Source organism: Epinephelus moara, chromosome 6 (genome assembly GCF_006386435.1).
Source record: "Epinephelus moara isolate mb chromosome 6, YSFRI_EMoa_1.0, whole genome shotgun sequence".
Classification (NCBI taxonomy): domain Eukaryota; kingdom Metazoa; phylum Chordata; class Actinopteri; order Perciformes; family Serranidae; genus Epinephelus; species Epinephelus moara.
The window spans coordinates 16798172-16822171 of NC_065511.1; the positions used below are offsets into that span (position 1 = coordinate 16798172).

Here is a 24000-nt window from a genome sequence, read left to right on the forward strand (position 1 = left end):
GACCTCGTTATGATTCCCAAAAACGCCAAGACAAAACTCAAGGCAAAGCGAGGGTCTATATAGGAGATGCTTTTGAACAGTGGAGACGGTTGAAAGCAGAGAAGAATTTGAAATCGGATGTCGAAGTGACTACTCTTCTCCTCGACAGGTAAGCTTTAGCCAAAGTTGGCTAACTGGCATCATAGCTAGACGGGGATGGACATTTCGAATACTTTCAACTGTTATTCATTTTCGATCATATATTGTAGCCCATGTGCAGGTGGGTCATTGATCCGACTGATTTTTTTGAGAAACAAACGTCAGCAGCACGGCAAGCAGCCGGCTCCTCCTCTGCTGTATCCCGGCAGCAGCGTTAGCAGCAGAGAAGCCGGACTTGCTCGAATGGTCCGCTGGAAAACCGAAGATCAAGGACGTGGCGACACGGCCCTGCCATGGCAGCCGCCCGTGGGCAAACAAATCACCCCCAATTTCCACCAGATGCGTGTTGGTTGCGTCTGCGCTCCGGCACGGCGGCGGAGCCGATAGGATTCAATTGTAGTCAATGTGTGTGTTTCCACCGGCTGCGGCTGTGCTGCGTCCCGGCTCCGTCTCAGCTGCGGCACTCCAGAGCCCTCCGCAACGGATAAGCAGGACTTCTATTTTTGCCGGTGTTAGAACACCGGACGCCGGAGCACAACGCAGCAATTCAGCACAGAGCAGCAACCTCGAATCTGTAGGGGAGGGGACGACTCGCGGCAGTATTTTGAATTTGAGTACAGTAACCATTTTGGCCACATTCTTACATACAGCGCCTTTTAGGTCAAATAGTGCTGGGCCATTTGATAGCCCAATACAAAAAAAAAAAAAAAGGTCTTGTAATTATTATGGTCCTATAGAGATTTGACACAATATTAAAAAATATGCTCAGAACTAGTTTAATGTGTCACACACTTGATATACTGTAATACATTATATTATTAGTTTATTGTACTAGACTGCACAGTATAGTCTATTATATAGTCATTCTGTTGTATATCTAAAATCTGCATTATCATAAGTAGATTGAGCAAAATATGTTAATAAAATGTACCCATAAATTGTAAAGTAACCCACAGTAATTGTTGTGCATGTGCCAGACAAAACAGACAAACATCTGAGTGGCAACAGACAGGTATCATGTCAGTAGTGACAGACTGAGCCAGAGTAGATGGAAAAGGGTTTAAAAGCCTCTTCCTCTCACAGCATGTGGATGTTTGAAACACCTCTGTTTCCATCTTGTGCAGAGCATGTCTCACTTTGTTTGCTGCTGACAGAAGGGGCAGATGGGAGGCGCAGTTCTATTTTTAGTGTGCAAATAATTGAGGTGTGGATGGATATCAGTTTTAAATGGGCGACTCGTTGTTCCTTTATGGGACTATGAGTCAGTCTAAATTAAACTGGTAAATATTCTGACAAATTAGAAAAGCTAGCAGGTGCTAGGGACTAAAATAAACCCCCAAAACAAACAGATAACTCTCCTTTTGTAAGACAGGTCTTGGTGTCAAACAAACCAATTGCCAGGATAAATGTTAAATGTTAAATTTGTAATTATGTAGATTAGATTATGTTGAATTTTGCATTTCTTGATGTTTCAGTTTTTATTTTTGTGTTATGACAACATCATGTTAAATGTGTGGCAAAATTAGGGATAGGAATACATCATGTTTTACCTTAAAATATTTGGTTTGGTTGATACAAACATGGCTAATGTGCCCCAAACTCACGCCATCCACTATCCCCTTCATCTTCCTGATGAAAATCTTAATTACATCACTTTAGAAATGTGAATATGATACAAATGACATGTACAAATGTATGCATAACTCACCACATTGCAGAGCAGTCAAAGTTGACTAAAAGCCATTTGTGTGGGTTGAAGTTGAAAGAGTCTGCATACTTTAAAAAAATTTGAAAAAAGATTAAAATTAATTAAAGTAATTAAACCACATTGTTTGATGTCTCCCTGGACTGACAGCTAGGAAATAAGAAAAATGAGCAGTATTGGTATTGGTATCAGTGAAGGATGCATATACAGTCCTGCTGCATATTTTTGGAAGACCTATGAGGTAGCCAAAAGGAAAATTATGTAATGTAATAACTGCTCATAAAAGTTCTAATATTTTTCATGTAACATTAGCATAACTGTGTTTTGGCCAAAACACACACCGTAATACATCTTCATTTATCATTACTGATGCAGGGACAACCTTTTCACCAACAGCATTATCTGGACTGAAGCAGGCACAATTTATTTGAAATGCAAAAGAGGAAACCCAGCCAACAGCTCGCAGAGTACAGGGAGAATAACCCTTTCCTGGCAGTGTTCATTCAGAGAGAGACAAACCTTTCCTAATCTATTTTCATCTGTTTGTTGGCTATCTTTTGTAATATCCTTTCCTCTACCTCCACAAATGCAATAACAGCATAGAGAGACAATGTGAGACAGACTCCTGGTTGACAGTTGCCATGCTGACTGATTCAAAGGGGGCTGGTTGCCTGCTTGCCCATTACTCATATCCTAGCAACCAACCCTCCAGCAGGGCTGCACTCTCATCCCAAAAGACTGGGTTCCCTCTTCATTTCCTCATTTAATAATTGTCATTGACCTCGTAATGTTTCAAAGTTTATACTACAACCACAGTTTATGAATTCTACTGAAGATAACAGCATGTGGTTTAAAGAAGTTTGTGGACTTGAAATCTCCTATCCACGTCTTTACAGAAGACCTGAAAATATGTAACTGTACACATCCAATAGCTAATTTTCAGGTTAACTATCAGTCGGAGAACAGGTGAAACAACAGTTGGTCCATTTACAGTCAAGTCAGTTTTCACTGTCTCCCCACCAACATAGTTTCAACTGGTGTGTCTAATAAACAGTGAAATATAAAGGTCTAACGCTGCCTCAGGAAATTACTCTGTCCTTATCTCTGCGTCTCTGCACAGCTCGGGGAGCAACAGCTGCCTCGGCAGCCTCAAAAGGCAGATTGATGCTCCTGTGCTAATGCCGATTGTTCGGCCTATTACTCACTCTTGCATGCTTCCTCCTTGACATTAACGTTATGCCAGTTTCAAACGGAAATAAAGCAGCCGGGTACAATCAGTATGCAGTTAGTGTTTCCCTTTATAGATGCTATGAGAGATATTTCACAACCAATTGAACAGAAGGAGGTTGTCTTGTCATTCAGCAGCAACATGTATCCATGCAGATGGATGCACACTTCAAGTTTTCAACCGCACTTATATTAAATCTGGAATGATCAAGGTTAAAATCCAACCATATCAAAACTTTGTAACTAAAACATTTTTACGTATTGTGTTATAGTGTTCATGCTCTATATGAACATGGATGCATGTATCTTTTTACACACCTCAATGCCATTCAACAGAGGTCTGAATTCAGGGCAGATGAATGCGCTCCCTGCATATGCTGCGTCAATGTGCATCCACATATTTTCCTCATTACCTGAAAGGGACAAGAAATACAGAGGTTATTAACACCTGTGAAATGATTACTTTTGAAAATCAATATTTAATAACCTGAGGTATAAAACTGTATGATAAGTTGTTTTTAGCTGGGTATAATTGAAGATTGTTACGATAAAATACTTAAGAAAGTTATAACTGAATATTTTGAAAGCTGCCTGAATGCATCACTTTTTGTTTCTCAATCATACACACTCAAGCAGCATTCTTGGTTGCAGTACTAAGAGAAATTATACAGTTACAGATAATCATGTTTTAATATCTTTATTTCACATAATCAAGATTGACTGTCTTAATTAGAAATGCCCTAAAGATTTTTAATTCATGTGTAATGATGTATTATTACCTCTGCAAAGACGGCATGTTTTTGGTTTGTTTATTGGTTTGTTTGTGTGTTTTTGAGCAGGATTACAGAAAAACTACTGATTTGCATGAAGAATGAACCTAAACCTATCTGAAAAGCCAACGTGGTAAGAAATCACCTTGGCTGACAGACAGAACAGAGCACAAGGGATGGGACTGTTCCAAGGTATAAAGGATGTGAACAGCTTCTCTTGGCAGTGAACTCTTTGAACTAACCTTTGTGCACCATTCTCTGTGCATTAATAAAGTGTCAACATTCTGTAAGAATTTTTTGTCTCGTTCCTCTTTTGTCAAAGTAGAATTGCAAAATTGTTACAACACAGAGCATAAAAGTTTCTTACATACACCCTGCCTCCCTCTTGATCTGGATTTCTCCTCTAAACATCCCAGAATTTCTTAACTGAAAGTGTCTATTGAAAGAGTTTAATGATGCCAATAGGGCTTTAAAGTTTACTTTTGTAAATGAAAAACAATTGCTGATCCAACAGTTGACTTACATATGGGCCCCAGCTCTGAGATGCGATCGAAAGCACATGACGGGGTGGTGCCGAGGGTCGCACATAACTGAAAGAAATACATTTGCAAATCATTAACATCCTGAAGCGCTTTGGTACCTGTGTGTTTTCTATGTTCTGTCAGAGACTGGATCATGATAACTGTGTACAAGCAAATAAAATACATTGCAACTACTGTAAAGCTTTGATATAAGCACAGATATTTTTTTCCTTCAAACGTAGCTCTGGTTATCACTTTGAATACACACAGATCATTTAGAGCTGCTGGATGATTGCAGCGTCTTGAATGTTGTTCACTGATAGTGATCTGTGAGTCCAGCTGAGATGCGGATTATTGTCCTTAACCAGATAGACATACATTAGGTCCAACACAAACAATGTTATCCCTCAGCAGAAGCCTCAGGCTGTGCACAGCAGCATCACACATTGTATCATTCTAACTGTCAACTCAGTGAGCAGCTGTGTTAGTGTTTCTAAGATTTACATGTGTAGCAAAAGCAATCCACAGACAGATGCCTGTAACTCAATGGAAAAATGAATCTAATGTTTGAGATGTCTGTATCTGTCATGTGTGTGTTAGCCCTGTGAAAGTTGGGTGGATGGATGTTCATTTTTGTCTTTTCTTACATAGAAGGGGATGAGTCCAGCTGCTTTGTCCTCCTCCAGCATCTCCTTAAACATGGGCGCTCTGACAGCGTAGCTGTTGTCTGTGGGAACCTTCTTTATCATCACTCCTGCAATCAGTGAAGCACGCTCCACTGAGCAATGAGCCTTAGGAGGAGAGATATGCAACATTTGTGAGAAATGTAGCCTAAGTGAACTGTAAGATCCCAGGATTAAATGGCCTCATGCTTTTTGTAAAATCAGCTAATTTCATTCAAATTCCTGGATACTGAGTGATTTTATATGGTAAATCATTTGTTAGAATCTGTTAGTTAGGATAAGATAGTGTTTATGTTGAACCTTACAAAACCTTAAACCATAAAATTCAAGTGTTCAAAGTAAAAAATACATTTAAATTATGGGTGAACTTTCAACTAACAAAAGCCACACTTTTGTTAAAATGATAATACTGTAAACAAAGAGTACATATTATAACCTGATATTCCTCCTTTGTGTTTGTTGAATTTTGAGATAAGCCTGTACCATGCTCCACCTCAGAGCTTCAATTATATATTACTGATCATCCACATATAGATAACTATGCCAAAAGAAAAAACACTATACCTTAGACATGGTCACCCGGATATTAGAACATTGTTCCTCAGTAGGAAAACAACAAACTGCTCTCTCTGTAAAGGTCTGTGTGGCCCTCAGGCAACTCCCTAACCCAATCACAGAGCCAGCCTGGTATTAAACCTGATCAGAGCAAGATACAAGCTGCCTGGCTGACCCTCTGTCTCACTAAATCACTGAAAAACTATTCTCACTATTACTGAGGTAACCTTTAATGATCTCAGCTCATGTGGACCACTTGTTGAATGAGACCGTTTACAAAGCTCAATTGAGACTTTAAATTATTTATATAAACCTAAAAAAAACCTTGCCTGGGTACATTTGCAAGCAGTAATTAAAAAATATTGATGAATGCATATTTTAACAAAATAAATTACTAATATCTGAAAATAGAAAATAATAAACTGTAGGCTATGTGTAAAGTCAGAAATCTGGGTGAAGTTAAAGGGATCAGAGTTAGCATAGGCTCTACACTGAACAGGTCATAAATAAGACTGGAAAAAGATCTTTATGCTTACTTGCTCAGAGGTGTATGCCACCAGTTTGGAGAGGATTTCAGCCTCTGATTTTTCAGGGTTCAAGGCTTGAATGCGTCGTACTGCTTTACAACGAGCAGCAAGCATGGCCATCAGGGTCGCCTCACTGGCTGTGCCCTGTTGAAGAATTAGATGGACCTTGTAAAGTGATGCTTCTCTACTGTTGTGGATATAAACCAAACTTGAATGTTACCTGTACAAAAATAAAAATCAAAGAAATTGAGTATTTCTGGAAGCAAGCAAGTGTTGATTTATTACATGTGGCTGGTGGTCTGTGCTGCCAGGAGGAACAGCAAATGGAGAGGGACGCATGGAATGGATCCATCAATTGACAAAGCCATTGAATTACTGTTGTTGTCAGTGTCACAAGCTCAGAAACACTGAACCAAATAAAAGAACAATTTGAAACTGCCAAAAAGTGAAAGTCAAGCTTACAAACTTGGCTAAGTGTACTTCCTGTCCTTCCCCTGCTTACAGAGAACACAAAGCAGTAACCTGAGATGTAATCATGAGCACACATCCCCTCTGAACCCGGTAGCCTTTATAAGTTTACCAGCTCTCATCCATCCTTCTATCTCTCAGTGATAGTGAGGTGTGTAATGTTTCTGCTCTGTTTCAACAAGCTTTTTACCATAATGAGCCGCGAATTATGCTGCATATGTTCCCACAGAGAAACTGCACAATTGCTTTAAAGAGGACCTGTTATGCTTTTTTGGGGGTTTTCCTTTTCTTTATTGTGTTATAGCATTTTTCTGCCACTATAAAGTCTGCTAAGTAAAAAAACATAATAATAATTTGACAGCTTGTCTGAATTTCCCGCCTTTACTTCCGCGAAGTTATTTGCTAACAATGTAACAAATTAGCAATGCACACAGTGCCCACCTGCCGGCCACTGAGCCACAGTTTATTTGAGCACTCCAAAAACTCCGGTAACACTCCAGGGGGTAAAAGACTCCGTNCGCGAAGTTATTTGCTAACAATGTAACAAATTAGCAATGCACACAGTGCCCACCTGCCGGCCACTGAGCCACACCGTCAAACACACCTGCTCCGAGCAGAGTCGGAGCAGAGGCTGCAAGGTTTGAACTGTTGAGGAGCTGCTGAGGAGACACCATGTCTAGGAGACGCCGCTACCGAGTGTTAAAATGTGGAGTAGATGGTTATAGGAGCTAATGTAGACCCAGTGCTTAGCTGTAGGCCTCGGCTAACTGGCTAACCAAAGCTATTGTTTTAAAATGCTTTTGCTACTTGGCGTACAGTAAGTTAAACTGCTAGCTGGGTGGTCTCCATAAGATGAATTTAAAGGGCCAGTGTGTAAAATGGGTTGAAAACAGTGACATCAGTGGTCAAATTCTAGATTGCAGGGCTCACTCGCTCACCCCTCCCGTCGGGTAAATGACGGTGACCTCGTAGGGACAAAAAGCCTTGCGCACGAGTTTTTCAGGAGTAGGTCTATTTAGCGACAAGGTGAATATTTATTTAGAAATCTAAACCATGTTACGATATTGTAATGAATCCCTCACGAGCAGGAGACCAGAGTAGCTTTCGGAAAAAGGCCAGTTTATTTGAGCACTCCAAAAACTCCGGTAACACTCCAGGGGGTAAAAGACTCCGTCCCAAACTCTGACTCTTCTAGCGTAACACACACACTTCATACACACATACTCGTTTACAATACCTAGCGGGGACCCCCTCCCCTCTCTGCTCCACCAATCTCCAGCCCGCACACTGACTGACAGCGTAGCCTGTAAACAGAGCTCAGCTGTTTATTTAGCCTAGCAATATCTCCGGACTATAGTAGCTGCAATGGACGACTTTGAACGCGATTTTGAAGAGTTTCTTGTAGCGGACACAGACCCAGAGCCATACCTGTTTGAGCCGGAGCATACAGATGAGGAACTCCATGTGTTTGATGCTGAGCGGGCGAGAAGAGAGGCTGAATGCACAGAATGGGATTCGGTGCTACTGCTACCATCGTTGGGGAGATATATCATCAGGAGGAAAAGCGCCGCAGAGAGTGCATCACAAGGAGTGAAGTTGCGTCTTCTTTTCCTCGCAGATGACGGTTCGGGTTCATTCTCTCCTGTTGCGTGGTAAGTGTGGTCCATTCGCAAACTTTATTACTAAAAAAAACTTTCACTACTCTCTATCGACGAACTACTAACACTCTCTGCTGTTTCCTCCTCCTTCTTCCTTCCTTCCGCTGTCTTCGTTGGTTTATATATACACGCGACGCGTTCTCTGGCTGGCTGGATTGTCCGCTCGGTCTGCCGTACATAATGGCGGCGCAAGATGGCGACCTCTCTACAGCAAGGCCCGTGCTATATATATATATATATNCGCCCTCGACTTAGCAAGGCCCGTGCTATATATATATATATATATATATATAAAAGCATAATTATAAGGCTACGAAAACCAAAGTAATTTTATTTTATAGCGATTATACGCTTGTATAAACATATTAATGGGTAGAATATTCAGATTCAGATTCAGATTGATAATAAACCATGCCAAATATTACACACTGGCCCTTTAACGATTTAATTGTGGAGAATCTAACAGAGCTAACAGTGTTTCGCATGTCCATATTGATTGTGAATTATAGCTGTAGGTCTCGGCTAACTGGATAACCAATGTTATTGTTTTGAAATGCTTTTGCTGTGCGGCATACTACGGTAAGATAAACTGCTAGTTTCAGTAAGATGAATTTAACGATTGGATTGTGGAGAATCTAACAGAGCTAACAATGTGCAGCATGTCCATATTGACAAAAGGGTCGACTTTTTAATGTGTGATGCCCGATCTCAGCAGTTAACTGCCGCTAGCTTGAGCTATGATACTTAATTTTCCTTTGTCTTTTAGAGTACATCACAGTAGGGCCCTGGTGTCCAACACCTCTCCACTACAGCCAGATTCCAGGATTAAGGATGCCAAACTGACCCTCCACAAACCGTCTCAGTGGGCACACAGTCTGTGGCATCTCGAAAGATGGTAGTGATCAGCACACACCTGTACAGGGCTACTCTGACGGAGCAGCAAAGGTATGTAACACAGAAATTACATGTGTTTTTGTGTTTGGGATACAGTACCTGGAAATATTTTACAGTACTGAAATTATGTTTCCCAAAAGCTTCAGGATATTTCTGCATCACATTATCACATCTTTGACTTTGTTATGATGTTAGAGCAGGAAAAAAATGAAATTACTTACAGAATATGGTGTGAACACAGTTAGTAATCAATGTACATGTAAACATGTCCAGTGCTGATTGGTAATGTGAGCACACACACACACTCAAAGCTAAACATCTGGTCAGTATTTTGTGCTGTTGGATATTCTTTCTGATTCAAACGCTGGGCACCTCCACATCCTCATTAGTGAAGAAAATCACTATTGAGTATTTGTGTTGTGAGTCATCATCATCCAGCCAGCCTGATACAGTGAGGTTACATAATGAAGTGAAGCGTGGCTTTGAGGGATCTAGAGGCGTTACCACCAGAGGCTCAATGAAATGTTCAAATCAATATATCTATAAGCACAAATTGTTCACCAGACAAACAAATGTTACAGAAAATTAAGCCAATTTCTAAGAGGTCAGGGACCCACAGAATGGATCAGTCAGTCAACCTATTCATCAAATCACTGCTGTTATCTGGGCACGAGCTCAAACGAACTGAACCAAATGAAAGAATCTGACACTTCCAAAACAAGCAAGCAAAACTCAGGCTTCAGGGTTTATTGTTTGGGAAGTTTTTCCACTGAGCTCTCTTCCTTTCCTGCACAAACGGACATGGTGATTAAAACCGGTAAAAACAAGGAATAAAGTGTTTCACTTTTTCTCTAATAACTTAAGATCCAGACGTTCAGAAGGTTTTTATTGGAAGACAAATTTTCTGCAACGGTCTCCCACTTCAAAATAAACAGACCTGGTGATTTAAACCATAAAAACACTGAAAAAGCAGTTTCACAAATGATAAAAAAAAACCTGTGTTTTCCCAACTTTACTCGTTGTGGAGGGGCTGCTAACTACGGTGGCCGACACAAAAACACAAGTGGCCCTATCTTAAGCCAGTGTTTGCTTTGTCTGTTCTGGGCAATTGCAGAAACATGGCAATACCTCATGGCAAACTCTGTAGACAAGGACCCGCTCCGTACATAGATACAAATGGCTCATTCTGAAGTAATGCAAACACAACAATTGTCATTTTCAGGTGATTGTACACTAAAGAAAATATATTTATTCTATTTCTGCCAGTATATCTCCTAAATCCTGGACACTGGAGCTTTAAAAGAGAAACAGCAAGTTTGTTTCTTATTCAGAAGGAACCGTAGGATGATTACAAGAATATATTTTATTTACCAAGTCGTAATTTAGCCATACTCTACCGTTCCATAAACTGTTTTACCCTTCAGATCAGAAAAAGAATTGTTACTCAGTTATTACTACCTATTCTGGACTATGCTGACATTGTTTATCAGAACACTTTTCAAACACATCTTCAACCCCTCAATGCTATTTACAATAGTCTCTGCAGATTTATCTTAAGGTGCACATATCGAACACATCACTGCTCCATGTATGAATCTTTGAACTGGTTACCACTCAACACAAGAAGACATTACCATTGGCTCCAATTTATCTTCAGATGTATTCATTTCAACTGTCCCCCTTATTTAAAACAATATTTAATCCCATTAACATCTCCATATCCTCTCAGACTTCTTCTTTGTTCCTAAAACTAATAAAGAATTCAGCAGATTTAATGTAATCTTTTGTCATTTGTAATTCATTTTAGTCATAGGCAAAGTGTCTTTTTCTGCCACCAAATTTAAATGAGTCACACAAGGGTATAAAGGAAAATCTGAGGTCAGCAGAGGGTCTTTTTGAAACCATCCCAATTCCCTTTTGTGTTGGTATAAGGTTTATAATAATAGGCTGGCAATGTGCTGTCACAACACTCATTAGCCTTGCTGCAGCGAGAAGAGCCCCTTTGGTTGCCATAGTGAGCCGGTAAGCTGCACTTAAAAAGGAGAGTGGCAAGACAGAGACAAAAACATGATGAGCCAGATGAGCACACCCTCACACTCAGGTGGTCACAATAGAAAAGGCATGAAATGATCTGTCATCAGAGTGCACTCTCATGCTCCACCACCCACCATCCCATGAACACACACACACACACACACACACACACAGATATAGATAGCATCCTCTGCTGCTCCTACTGCGTTTCTGTCAATGGAACACTAAACTAATGCTTAGCCATTTGCCACACGAAACAATCACAGCAGCGTCATCTCTGTCTGCCTGTAGGTGACATATTAACAGGCAATTTCCTGTCAATTTTCAGCTGGTGTGAACTAGGGAGAGAAAAAGATGACAAATCAATGGTGCACAAATTGTTGATGATTGTGGTCTCAGGGGCATTCATTTGTGCGTCATGGTTCCTTCTAAGCCTATAAAATTTGAACCGTTGACTAGGCCTTAAGCATGTTTCAAAACCACAGGTATAAATGTGAGCAGAATTTGGTTTGACTCTTTGGACTGCCTGATAAAAACACACAAAAGACACTTACCTGGATGACACCACCTCCGTGGCCATCAGTCCCGGCTATAAAATGCTCAGGCAGTTTCAGCATCTTCCCCAGCCAATCTAACATCACTGTCTCCAGCTCTGTACAGACTGGACTGGCAGCCTGAAAACACACACCCAAATTACAAACAAAAATCTCAGATATTCTCTCTGTGAACTTAATGTACAAATAATACAAAGACAGATACAGAGACAGAGCAAAGTATTTGTTACCCAGGAAAATCCAATACAGCCAATGGCTGCACAAAGCATGTCGGCCAACATAGCAGGGTAAGAGCTGGCAGCTGGAAAGTAGGCAAAAAAGTATGGGCTGTGCCAGTGGGTGACCTGGAAAAAAGTAAAACATACCATGCTTAAAATAATTAAATAATTTGAAAAGACCAACCTTAGTTCGTCATTGGGAACAGGTAGGTTTCCAATATTATTGATAACTATATTCATTCATTCATTCATCTTCTAACCGCTTCATCCTCTTGAGGGTCACGGGGGGGCTGGAGCCTATCCCAGCTGACATCGGGCGAGAGAAAGGGTACACCCTGGACAGGTTGCCAGACTGTCGCAAGGCTGACACATAGAGACAAACAACCATTCACGCTCACATTCACACCTACGGACAATTTAGAGTTATCAATTAACCTAATCCCCAATCCGCATGTCTTTGGACTGTGGGAGGAAGCCGGAGTGCCCGGAGAGAACCCAAGCTGACACAGGGAGAACATCCAAACTCCGCACAGAAGGGCTCCCACGCCCGGGATCGAACCGGCAACCCTCTTGCTGTGAGGCGAGACCACCACACCACCGTGCCGCCCGATAACTATATTTATTTAATAATATTGAAACTGCTGCTGTTTTTGGTTAAAATGAAAACCCCTATACACAGTACAGAGGCTGAATTCTCAGTGCATAGTTTTTCCAGTGTGAGTCATCAATTAAGAATACTGTATACTGATGTTTAAGGCACCTCTGTTGATACCCATTATCAAACAGACAAACAACTTGCATATTCTAAACTTTAATTTTTGTTTGAACTGTGCGAGGAAATCAATTTAAAGTTAGGTATAACATGCCAAGAGTGCTCATTAGTGAAGCACCATGTTGCCAGAGACACTTGTCCTCCTCTCTAATAGTTCCTCTGATTGTTTTTTGACACCGGTGTGGTATATTAACTGCACGTTATGCAGTATTAGGAGAAATTACCCCATTATTATTTGGTTTGCAGAATGAATGTCCCAACAAAATACTTAGTAAACCATAATTTCATGTTACTACAAAAATATCCAACTGTCATCTTTATAATCCAAGATGGATCACTTATATCCTGATGATTCTTTTTTATTCAATCTGAGCTGAAAAAAAATGCATTAAAATCAACTGTTGCATGTTCATGTGATTTTAGAAAATCTTTGCTGTATTAGTAGCTTATGAAAATTGGTAAAGTGAGTTGAACATATGGACTGAACACACTAATACTGATGCCACTATTTTTTGATTAGCAAGGGGAGACACTAAAGCAGCTTGTTGTAATCAGATAACTAAATAAATTAGCTAAATTTATGGACATGAATTCACAAATGAAGGCTGTCGTCTCTGCTACAGTATTACTTTCCAAAATGAGCAAATAGATTCATCTAAATTACAATTACAACACCATTGTGTGGATCAGCAAATCAACAAACATATAAGCTCACCCCTGGCATTATGACCCTCTCCACATCTTGCATAATATCATCATAACTCTCAGGCTCCAGTGGGGCCTCAGTGGGGATCAAGGAACGAAGATACCCCGGCTCCACATCTGAGGAGACTGGTCGCTGTTCGACGGTCTCCAGGTAGTTGGCCACATAGTCCACCATCTCCCTCCCTCTGCGCCGAAACTCTGCAGCATCCATGGTACGACTGGAATACAGTGCAGAAACACCTCATTTCTGAAATACTTTAAATGCCACCAGAGTCAAATATTAAACTTTTATCCCACTGGTAGGAATGAGGTGATCATTGATCATTGTCTTAATGATGCCAAGTGAGGTCATGCATGTTTAATAATGTAGATATTACCAAACCAAAAAAAACCCTTCACCTTGGATGAACTGATGCCATGGTAAATAAGTCAACTCTTCAGTCAGAATCATTGTAGAATTGAAAAGCTTAATGATTTCAAGTGAGGACATGCAAGTTTGATAATGATCAAACCAAAAAACAAACTTCACCGTGGATGAACTGAAGTTCTGGGAATAAAATCAACACTTACATTGACATTTTTATTCTGACACTCAAAATTAATTCATACATTTGCGGCTAATTTTAAAATATGTTAGGCCATGTACAAAATTTTGTCTTAAAAGTGTCAATGGAGGGGGAGGATTTGATTGAGAGTGGAAGGCTATTCTAGAGCTTTGAAGCAGCTACTGCAAAGGCATGATCTACCTCACTGTGTCAGCTGCAGACGAGACAAAGATGACTGGCCAACACGCAGGCACAGAGAGTTGCAATAGTAAAGCCTTGAGGAGATTAATGCAGTGATTACAGTTTTCATGGCATTGTGAGAAATGATGGACTTGAGTTTTGCAGTATTTCATAGTTGAAAACAGCCTTTCACCATTGAGTTGATTTGTTTGTTAAATTTGAGAGCAGAGTCAAAAATGACACTAAGATTCCTGGCATGGGTATGAACGTATGATGTAAGTGGTCCTAAGTGGCTAAATGTGCTGTCTGTGGTGTTGGGGGGCGGGGGGGCCAAAAACAGTAACCTCTGTTTTGTTAGGATGTGAATTCCTGGAAGGATGTGATGGAGCTGGAATCCCCTGGGTTTAATGGAAGGTACATTTGTGTGTCGTCTGCCTAACAGTGAAAGGAAACGTGCTTTGGGAAAATGATACCTAATGGAAGCATGTACATTGCAAATAAAATGGGCCCTAAGATCGAACCTTGAGGTATACCACAAGTGATACGGGCAGAAGAGGAGAGGCCACCAATATATTTTCCAAATCATAAAATTGTGTAGTTAGTTTTTCCTTTATATTAGGTCTAGGTAGATGTCCATTTTGTTTTCCCCTTCTGTGTTTCATGGTTTGGCCAAACCACCATATATGTTTCCTCATGTTTCATTTGGTTAGGTCAGTTTGTTCAGTTAAGTTACTGTGTTGTGTTGCTGTTATTTTGAGTGTTATAGGCCTAGTCACTAAGTTCTTGGTTTGTATTGTTTTTGGCACTTTCTGGGTAATTAAAACCTTATTTTTACAACCACATGCTAAAATCACAACTCCACATACAAGAGTCCCTTGTGCTTCTATTGCAATCCTATCTAGTATTTGTATGTAAAAATGTGTCTCAGGGCCAGGAGGTATAAGGTAAACAAATGTTCATCAGCCTTTCCCTTCAGTATGAATCTACCTTCTCTATCCTAACCATAGATATATGTTCATATGTTACTCTTCCAAAAATCACTATAACTAACTCTCATGTATGTTTTGGCCCATTTGAGGAGTTGTATACATATTTAAGTCCTTGTCTTATAAGTTTTTCATGTTTTGTCCCCGTCATGTGGGTTTCCTGCAGGAGTGCATTGTCTATATTCTCTCTTTTTAATTTTGTAAGAATTTTGTTCTGTTTCACTGGGATAAGAAGCTCATTAACATTTAGAGAAATTACATTAACCATGTGATGTCTATATGCTGAAGGTTTAAGTTTTGAGTGCCATACTGTATAAAGTAATAGTGGTATTCTGCATAAATGCAGATTTCTTATACTGAGAGATATAAGAATGGATTTCCCCTGCTTTTAACATAACACAGTAAGACACACTCAAGAACATCATAACAAGTAAAATGATGTTGAGGAGTGGAGGGGACATACCCCCCAAATAGTTGGGGCCACATGAGCCACAATACTAATCTGCTCAACCGGTGATTTCCAACGTTTCTGAAGAACAGAGGAAGGAAGAGAATGACTCAAGGGTTATTTCCCTTATTTCTATTCAGTTTACCTTTGACATTTACCTTTACTTTATTTCTAGTGAATTGACTCACTGTCCTATGTGGTTTGCAGTTTTTTTTATGTTGGGGTGATCTCCTGAATTCCTGAAGCTTTTATCTCACTTGTGTATCAATCCTTTTTCCTTAGTCTCTGGCATCTGCTTGTTGCCATGAAAGTGCCTTCAGTATGTTCACCATGCTGGTGAATGCAGCTGGGTCACCTCCAATGGTGGCTACCTGAAGTCCCCGTGCCCTCAGCTCCCGCACAGCCACCTGTGGGTCCTCGTAGGTATGTGGACCGGTGCTCCAGTGAATTTTGGTCCTAGTGAATGGTGTTTGGAATCAGATACCTTTCTTTCACTTTTTTAATTCCCCCGTACGCTCTGCGTTTCTCCAACACCTCAGAGGTATAGTCACGGTCAAAGAAAATCTGCCTGTCATTTGCAAGAATTTTCTTCTTTCAAGCCAACTTCAGGACACCGAACTGCAGGGGATGTTTATAACAATGGACCTTGCGGTAGCATCGGGTCCTGGCTTCTTTGTCAGAGCTCTATTTGCAAGTTGAATTTGTAGTAACATACTGTCGGGTAAAAGGAGCTCTGTTGTTGGCAAGCTTAAACTCGTGTTTTAGTATTGTCAGCTCTTTCTTCAAGTCCTTCCTCAAACCCTCTTTAAGCTCAGAAATAGCCTTCTGTATATGTTTTTTTGAAGACCAAGCTTCTTCTCAGCTAACATTAACTAGTAATGTGCCATTTTCCTCAAAGGCGGGCTCCTCTCCTTTACGTTAATTGTTTAGTAAGCTGCCCTTTCAAACTCTTCTGTCCTCTGTGTGGTTTCCCCCAGCTCACTTTCTCTCCTCAGAGCTATTCAAGTTGAAGTTTCCAAGTAGGGGGTTTATTTTTAAGACTGATTGAAACACTATGCGTCCATCCCGAGCATGGCTTCACTGGAAGTCCCCATCATGTAATGTTTTTAAATTCAATGTGCTGTTAGTTTGTATGATGCCTCTTTTTTATCTGTACTTATTTTAGTTTGAATTATAACATTTGATGACAACATTTTTTTTTTCAATTTGCCTGCCCAGGGACTGCTGATGAAACTTAGCTATTTAACTAACTCTTAGATAAAACTCAAAAAATAAATAGTTAAGTATAAAAAAAATATTTTTGATTCATTTTACTCGAACTCTGATAAAATAAACACCACTGAAAAACTGCTCAAAATAACATATGTATTATACATGTTGATACTGAGAAAATGGCACAATATGACATTAAACTGTTAGTATGATTTTGACAAATCATACAAAAAAAGTGAACATTTTTATAAAGGTTAACATGAGCCAAATGATCTCGGACAAGTTAATCCAGTGGGTGATTATCACTCCCAATTGTAGGGAATCATTGTTTTTGAAGGTTGCTTTTAATTTTAATATCAGTGTTTGGAAATCCACATATTTCTTGATTAAATCTTATGAAAACCACATATTGTCAATGACTTCAATTAAAGAGCAAAAAACCTCTAAAAACAGTTGTGCAGTTACTATTTTACATATTTATAATGATTAAGATGAATTTTTTTGACAGTGGAGACAAGCTCCTCATATAATCCCTAAACACTCCAATATATATATTTAATATGAGACTAGTTATTCCCATGAATATGCCTATTACCTATGTTCTTTTAAAAAAATAATGAATATTATCATGTTGTTTTCATTTATAGAACAGTATACAAACAGCCTAAGCCGTGCTCCTTGACACAGTTTGTGTGGGCTTGCACAATTGTATGAACACTTGACCCTCTTACCAACATATTAAGCCAGTCTGACCATAGCTTAGATTCCTTTCACTTGCAAACAGAAAAGCTTGGTAGCAAAAAATATTTCCACAAACAAGTTTATAGCCTATCTGTACAGACTGGTATAAACTCTCTTGCAATGCAATGTGTCAAAGGACAGTCCCATAAACTGACTAAAAGCAAGCCTCATCAAGATTTCTTTAGCCCACTGACATACACCTCACTGAATGAGAGAAAGATTCAGCAAGAATGTGAGCCAATTTGTTTTCTGCAATCCAGGAACATGCCATGCATTGAAAAGGAAACCTGTTGCAGTCCTAGAACAATACATTAATTAAAAGAAGCAGAAAGCTTTAAACATATTCCAATACAAAATCCCTGGGATTGTGCCAATAAATGACACAACAGCATATGAACATTGCCCCTTGTTCCGCACCAGAGCCTTACCATTGAACAAATGTTTGACCCTGCATGTCCCTTTCTCTTGTTAATAAGTAGAGCCTTTATCCTCCGCCTTATCTCAAATAGGATTAGACATGTTTGCATGTATGTGCGCACACCAGCTGTGTGTATGCTTGTGTGTGTGTGTGTGTGTGTGTGTGTGTGTGTGCATACTTACCTTTTCAAGTGAGAGCTTCAGATATTGGATCTTCTCCTCTTCTTTAGCATTCACAGACGGACAGACAGCCAGGCACGTGGTGGTGAGTGTGTTAGTGTGTGTATGCAGAACAAGAGACATTTGCTCCTTTTATCTTGCCACTAACCACCCCCACCCCACCGACCTCACTAGGCCAGCCAATAGGAACAGAGCTCATGGCCAATACAAGAATTCACTGATTCACAAGGTGTTCTTACAGCTGTGTCTCTGCAAACACAAACATACACAAATAACTGTTAATCTAACAGTCCATGTGCACAGATAGCCAAAGATAGCATCTACTCACTGATAGAACCACTGATATAACATATAAAATACATTACTGGAGTACTGGCTTTATGAAGGCTGGCTAAATGACACCATTATTAAAACGTCTAATAATTAAGCCAGGTTATTCTCCAGTTCATTTGAGGGCTGGCCAATGTTTTCCAAATTGCACAAATCAGGGACATACTATTATTATTATCAGTAGTAGTAGTAGTAGTAGAGAGGAGTTTTAGTATTATTAGTAGCAACAGCTTTATTGTTTTTACTTATATGTAAACCATCTTTCTCACACCAAAACAGACATTTAAAAAGGCTGTGATCACGTGACCTATGTGCTGCAGGCTGTTCTGCCTTATATGTCGGAAGTAAAGGAGGACGTAAGGTCATATAGTATAAACAACAACAAAGTCTGCATGGGAAGGCAGTCAAGGTGGATGGATGTGTGAAACAAACACAGGACTTACAACCCAAGAGATCGGGGTTCATGTCAGAGAGATGACCTGAACAGTTTCTAGTACAGATTGGGTAGTGACATCCAGTGTGAAACCAAACGTTAACGTGGAGTTAAATGCATACATAGTGCATGGTAAAATTATGCTCTACTATAATTCTTTTTTAAACATAACAGGTAGGTGCACTAATTTGTAAAATAGGCTATAGAAGAATTACACCATGGTCACATAACAGTTTAATGTAATGACATTCTGTAGTCTCATTTAGCCACAAGCAACTGTATGTTTTTTTAAGACCAGTAAAAGCTTTAAAATTCAAGAGTAGGGTGTTTACTGACATATTTTATGTCATAGAACAAAATGTGGAAACAGACCTTATTTTGGATAAGGTATCTGACAAAATACTCAAAAAAACTTCAACTCAAAATCCAAAAAAAAAAAAACATTGACCTTGAGACAAGGGAACCAGAAGTGCTGGATGCAAAGACTCCTGCCTGCACTACTCTAGACAAACGGTTGCATGAGGATATGCTGAGGATTAACAAGCAGTAGTGTTGAGTCAAAAGTGTGTGATTTCACTCACAGATGTACATACATGCATGAATAATCGGTTATAGACTTCATCTGAAACACTAGAGAAAAGGAGGCTTTGTCTTCTTCGGAGGTGTGTCTTGTTTTCAAAGGAATCAGTATCTGATTGTATTGTATGAATGCTCTACTGTGTGGAGAACAAACAACATTTAATCACTTACACAAAATACACAGTAGGCATAGGATAAAAAAGATCATCCATAGTTAGTCAGTGAAATTAAAAAGACAGTTACTTAATCTTTGTTGACAGCATCAGTTATCTGTCTTACAGGACCTTTACCAAAAGCGTTATCACTGTCAATACTGTCAGCTACGCACTCACACACATCTATAAAACTAACAACACGACTGGCTGCTTAATAAGCAAAGTGACATCAGCTAGCTATATCTAGCAGTATCAGCTATCCCATTACAAATTGCCGACATGGGTTTGATGTATATAAGGATGTTTACCACGCAGGGATGGTTCTATTATTGAAAATGTACAGTTCAGCCTTTAGGGCTTAACTTCACTTGTAAGGACTAAAATTTAGGAAGTCTAGGCCTCTACTGCCTTGATTTGTTACTGTTCTTTTCAAAATGTGTCTATGAGTCTGGAGTGCCCCTTTAAAAAGAGAAAGCTATTGCAACTAGATGGACAGCAATAAAGTAGGGCCTATGACACTATATGATCTGCCACAATACAAGACATTTAGACTTTGATTCTATGAAAACAGTGTCAGAGCGTACATGTGTAGCATGGCCATTGATGGACGGGTACTGCACATGATGCCCTTGGTATTCTTGGTATTAAGTGCTTAACTGAGCTAGAAAACACTGTATACCTTGCTGCCATCCTTTTGCCATCTCTAAGACATTGAATATCAGTGACTTCAACACTTCCTAGTATCTTTGTATTTGGCTAGAAGCAAAACAAATAAGTCATTCTCACCTGCAGTGTTCATAGTATGTGTTCATTTAGTGCGTGTGTGTGTGCGTGTGCCACATTGTCAAACACAAATGATTGTATCAAACCAAATTGCAATCATTACACATAATTATTATTGAAAAGGGGTTCACATAATACAATAAATTACAGAATTAGAAAATAAAAACAAGAAACTGAAACAGATTATGATGAAAAGCAGAGAGCTAAGGAAACAAAATAGTCAGCCTGATCTGATTCTACTGCCAGACTGTCATGTTCACAAATTATGTTGTGTTTTCCTGTCTCAGTTTTTCTCATTCTGTAACCTTGTTGTTAGTGAGTTTTAGACATTATGGGTGTTATTGTTGAGTATCTCAAGTTGGCAAAGGGTCTAAAGACAATCTCAGGGACAACCATCTACAGACAGAAACACTGTAAATACTCATACACTGATGTACAGAACTTATAGAGTACACTTATTTTTGGTCATTTAACGCTAAAAAAAATTAAATGTCAAGATGGTGGGACAGTATTCTTTGGAGATCAAGATTCAATATAATGCAGTCCACCACAGGAACCCCACAAACTAGAAAGTGACTAAAGTTGATAAGACATTACTCTAGACGCACACGGCAAATCCTCAGAGGTGTTAATCTCTTTCTTTGCCAGCAACAAACCTTTAAGCCTTCAAACCTCACTACTCTTGCATGCCTGATAATCCAGAGGGTGTGACACAGCAGAACCAAAATTGCTGCCAAAGGGTCAATTCTCAGTGGGATCAATGCACTGTTCGTACTGTGGGACCCCCACATTAACCTGATTTCCTTTGCATCAGCATTTATATGTCACATTATGAATAATTTGCAGGGTTTATTGGTGTATTCTATGTGTATGTTACTAAATTGCTCCCCATGGTAATCATGGTTAACTGTTGATTACCATGGGGTAAATTTGTTGTGATATTGTACCATCTAGTGGAGAAACTGAGGGCTACACTTTCAGTGGGATTTTATACAGTCCCTGACATTACAGTTTTTTTCTAAACGCTTACACATTAACAGAGATCCTTGAAGCACTATCTCTTAAACCATTAACACTTGTAGCCAATGCATCTGCCAAGTGTGCCAAACTAAATTATCTTCCTCTGTTTTACACTCATTTTGCAATTTCATAACACACTAATAGCAAAACTGTGAACACTGATCTCTACATTGCTACACAAAATATATTGCCAATTTCCTTTCCACACTTTTGGAAAATGAGTTTGCTTATAAATCAGAGCTTGGGGACTATAAATAGACCACAGGTAAGCATCTGGAAACCGGTGTATGCCAATATTGGAAAGAGAGATATGGAGGACGTCTTATGGCCGGACGCACAAGGAAGGGGAGATTTACATTAGAAAAATGTAAAGAAAAAGATCTGTTCTTTCACCTTTCCCACTTATTCGTATTAATAGTGTGTGCTAGAGGACAAATCTGATACCAAAAACAAATAAGACTTGCAACTTGACTTAGACTTTAACACCAATGACTCATGATGTCACTTTTCACTTGAAAATACTTGATACCTTTTTTTTCTTCTTTTTAAAAGTGTGCCATGAAACAATTATTTTTCCCTTAATTTCCTGAATCAACTAACATTTACTTTATTTATTCCCAGCAGGTCAACACTTATTCCTGCACATCCACTTTGTTGGAACCAATCTGGTAGCATCCAGTCAAGTTGCAGGAGAGAACCATGACGAATTAACTTTATGTTACCGATTGCCAGTTGGAAAAATGATACCAAAGACAATTTAGTTTGTGTACAAAGACTACACAGTGGACAACAAAAAACAAATTGCAGTAAGCCTATAAGAAATGTGTGAGTTAAAAATTACAAATAAAGAGGGAAATAATTTCATTAAACTTAACTTACTTAAGTAACAAATAAGTACAAATTTTCAAAAGCATTAATGACTTTGTAAACTCAATATAATCTGTCAATAAAATGGCATTAATGAAGAGTGTTAGATTTTGACGTGTGTTGAATTTGAAACTTAAAGTTTAGGACTTGGGATTGCCTGTCTTCACTTGACACTTACAGTGTCATGCAAAAGTTTGGACACCCCTGGTCAAAAGAATTGGGGGAGATGACCTGATCTCCAAAAGGCAAAATGTTAAATATGAAACATTTCTTCAATATTTTAAGCAAGATTACTTTTTTATTTCAATCTTTTACAGTTTGGGGCGTCGGTGGCTTAGTGGTAGAGCAGGCGCCCCATGTACAAGGCTGTTGCTGCAGCAGCCCGGGTTCGACTCCAGCCTGTGGCCCTTTGCTGCGGGTCTCTCCCTCTCTCTCCCCCTTCACACCTGTCTGTCCTGTCAAATAAAGGGCTAAAAATGCCCAAAAAAATATCTTAAAATCCTTTACAGTTTCAAAATAACAAAAAAGGGAAAAGGGCCTGAGGCAAGGGTTTGGGCACTCTGCCTGGTCAGTAGCACCCCCTTTGACAAGTATTACAGCTTCTAAACACTTTTTGTAACCAGCTAAGAGTCTTTCAGTTCTTGTTTGGGGGATCTTCACCCATTCTGTGAGATTCTTGGGACATCTTGCATGCACTGGTCTTTTGAGGTCAATCCACAGATTTTCAATAATGTTTAAGTTGGGGGACTGTGCGGGCCATGGCAAAACTTTCATCTTGCTCCTCTTGAGGTAGTCCGATATGGATTTGGAGGTGTGTTTGGGATCATTATCCTGCTGTAGAAGCCATCCTCTCTTCATCTTCAGTTTTGTTTTACAGATGCTGTGATGTTTGCTTCCAGAATTTGCTGGAATTTAACTGAATCCATTCTTTCTTCTACCTGTGAAATGTTCCCGTTGCAACTGTTTTTCCCATGAAATTCTGCATCCTTTTTTTCTCCAACATACCTTTGCTCAATGCCTCCAAAAAGTTCTATTTTAGCTTCACTGGTCCACAGGATGTGTTTACAAAAAGCATCAGGCTTGTTTAGATGTTCCTTTGCAAACTTCTGAGGCTGAATTTTGTGGTCGGGATGGAGAAAAGGTTTTCTTCTGATGACTTTTCCATTAAGATCATATTTGTAAAGGTGTCGCTGCAGAGTAGAACAGTGCACCACCACTCCAGAGACTGCTAAATCTTCCTGCAGGTCTATTGCAGTCAGATGGGGATTTTGATTTGCCTTTTTAACAATCCTATGAGCAGCTCTCTCAGAAAGCTTTCTTAGTCTACCAGACCTCAGTTTGACTTCTGCTGTATCTGTTAACTGTCATTTCGTAATTACATTACTAACTGAGGAAACAGCTACATGAAAATGCTTCGCTATCTTCTTATAGTCTTCTCCTGCTTTGTGGGCATCAGTTGTTTTAGTTTTCAGAGAGCTGGGCAGCTGTTTAGAGGAGCCCATGGCTGCTAATTGTTGGGACAAGGTATCAGGAGTCAGAGTATACAAAGCTTTGAAATTTGCCTTTCCTAACAATGACTGTAACAAGCCATAGCCCTAACAAGCTAATAATGGTCTGAGACCCTGGTATAAGTTGTCTGAGAGCTCAAATGTCTTGGGTTTGCATGGTGCTTTTGGGGGGGGGGGGGGGGGGGGG

At 39.6% G+C, this 24000-nt stretch overlaps 1 protein-coding gene across 1 annotated transcript in view; it reads right to left on the reverse strand.

Annotated features, from left to right (window-relative positions):
- Positions 1 to 18271, reverse strand: part of ddc (dopa decarboxylase) — a 26316-nt gene extending 8045 nt beyond the window's left edge. The window contains exons 1-9 of the mRNA XM_050046828.1: positions 18142 to 18271; positions 13440 to 13647; positions 11965 to 12078; positions 11735 to 11854; positions 6136 to 6270; positions 5009 to 5152; positions 4364 to 4430; positions 3389 to 3483; positions 1847 to 1914 (exon numbers count right to left, since the gene is read on the reverse strand). Coding sequence (XP_049902785.1) covers positions 1847 to 1914; positions 3389 to 3483; positions 4364 to 4430; positions 5009 to 5152; positions 6136 to 6270; positions 11735 to 11854; positions 11965 to 12078; positions 13440 to 13640 — 944 coding nt within the window. The 5' untranslated portion in view covers positions 13641 to 13647; positions 18142 to 18271. The remainder of the gene's footprint in view (positions 1 to 1846; positions 1915 to 3388; positions 3484 to 4363; positions 4431 to 5008; positions 5153 to 6135; positions 6271 to 11734; positions 11855 to 11964; positions 12079 to 13439; positions 13648 to 18141) is intronic.
- Positions 18272 to 24000: the final 5729 nt, after the last annotated feature.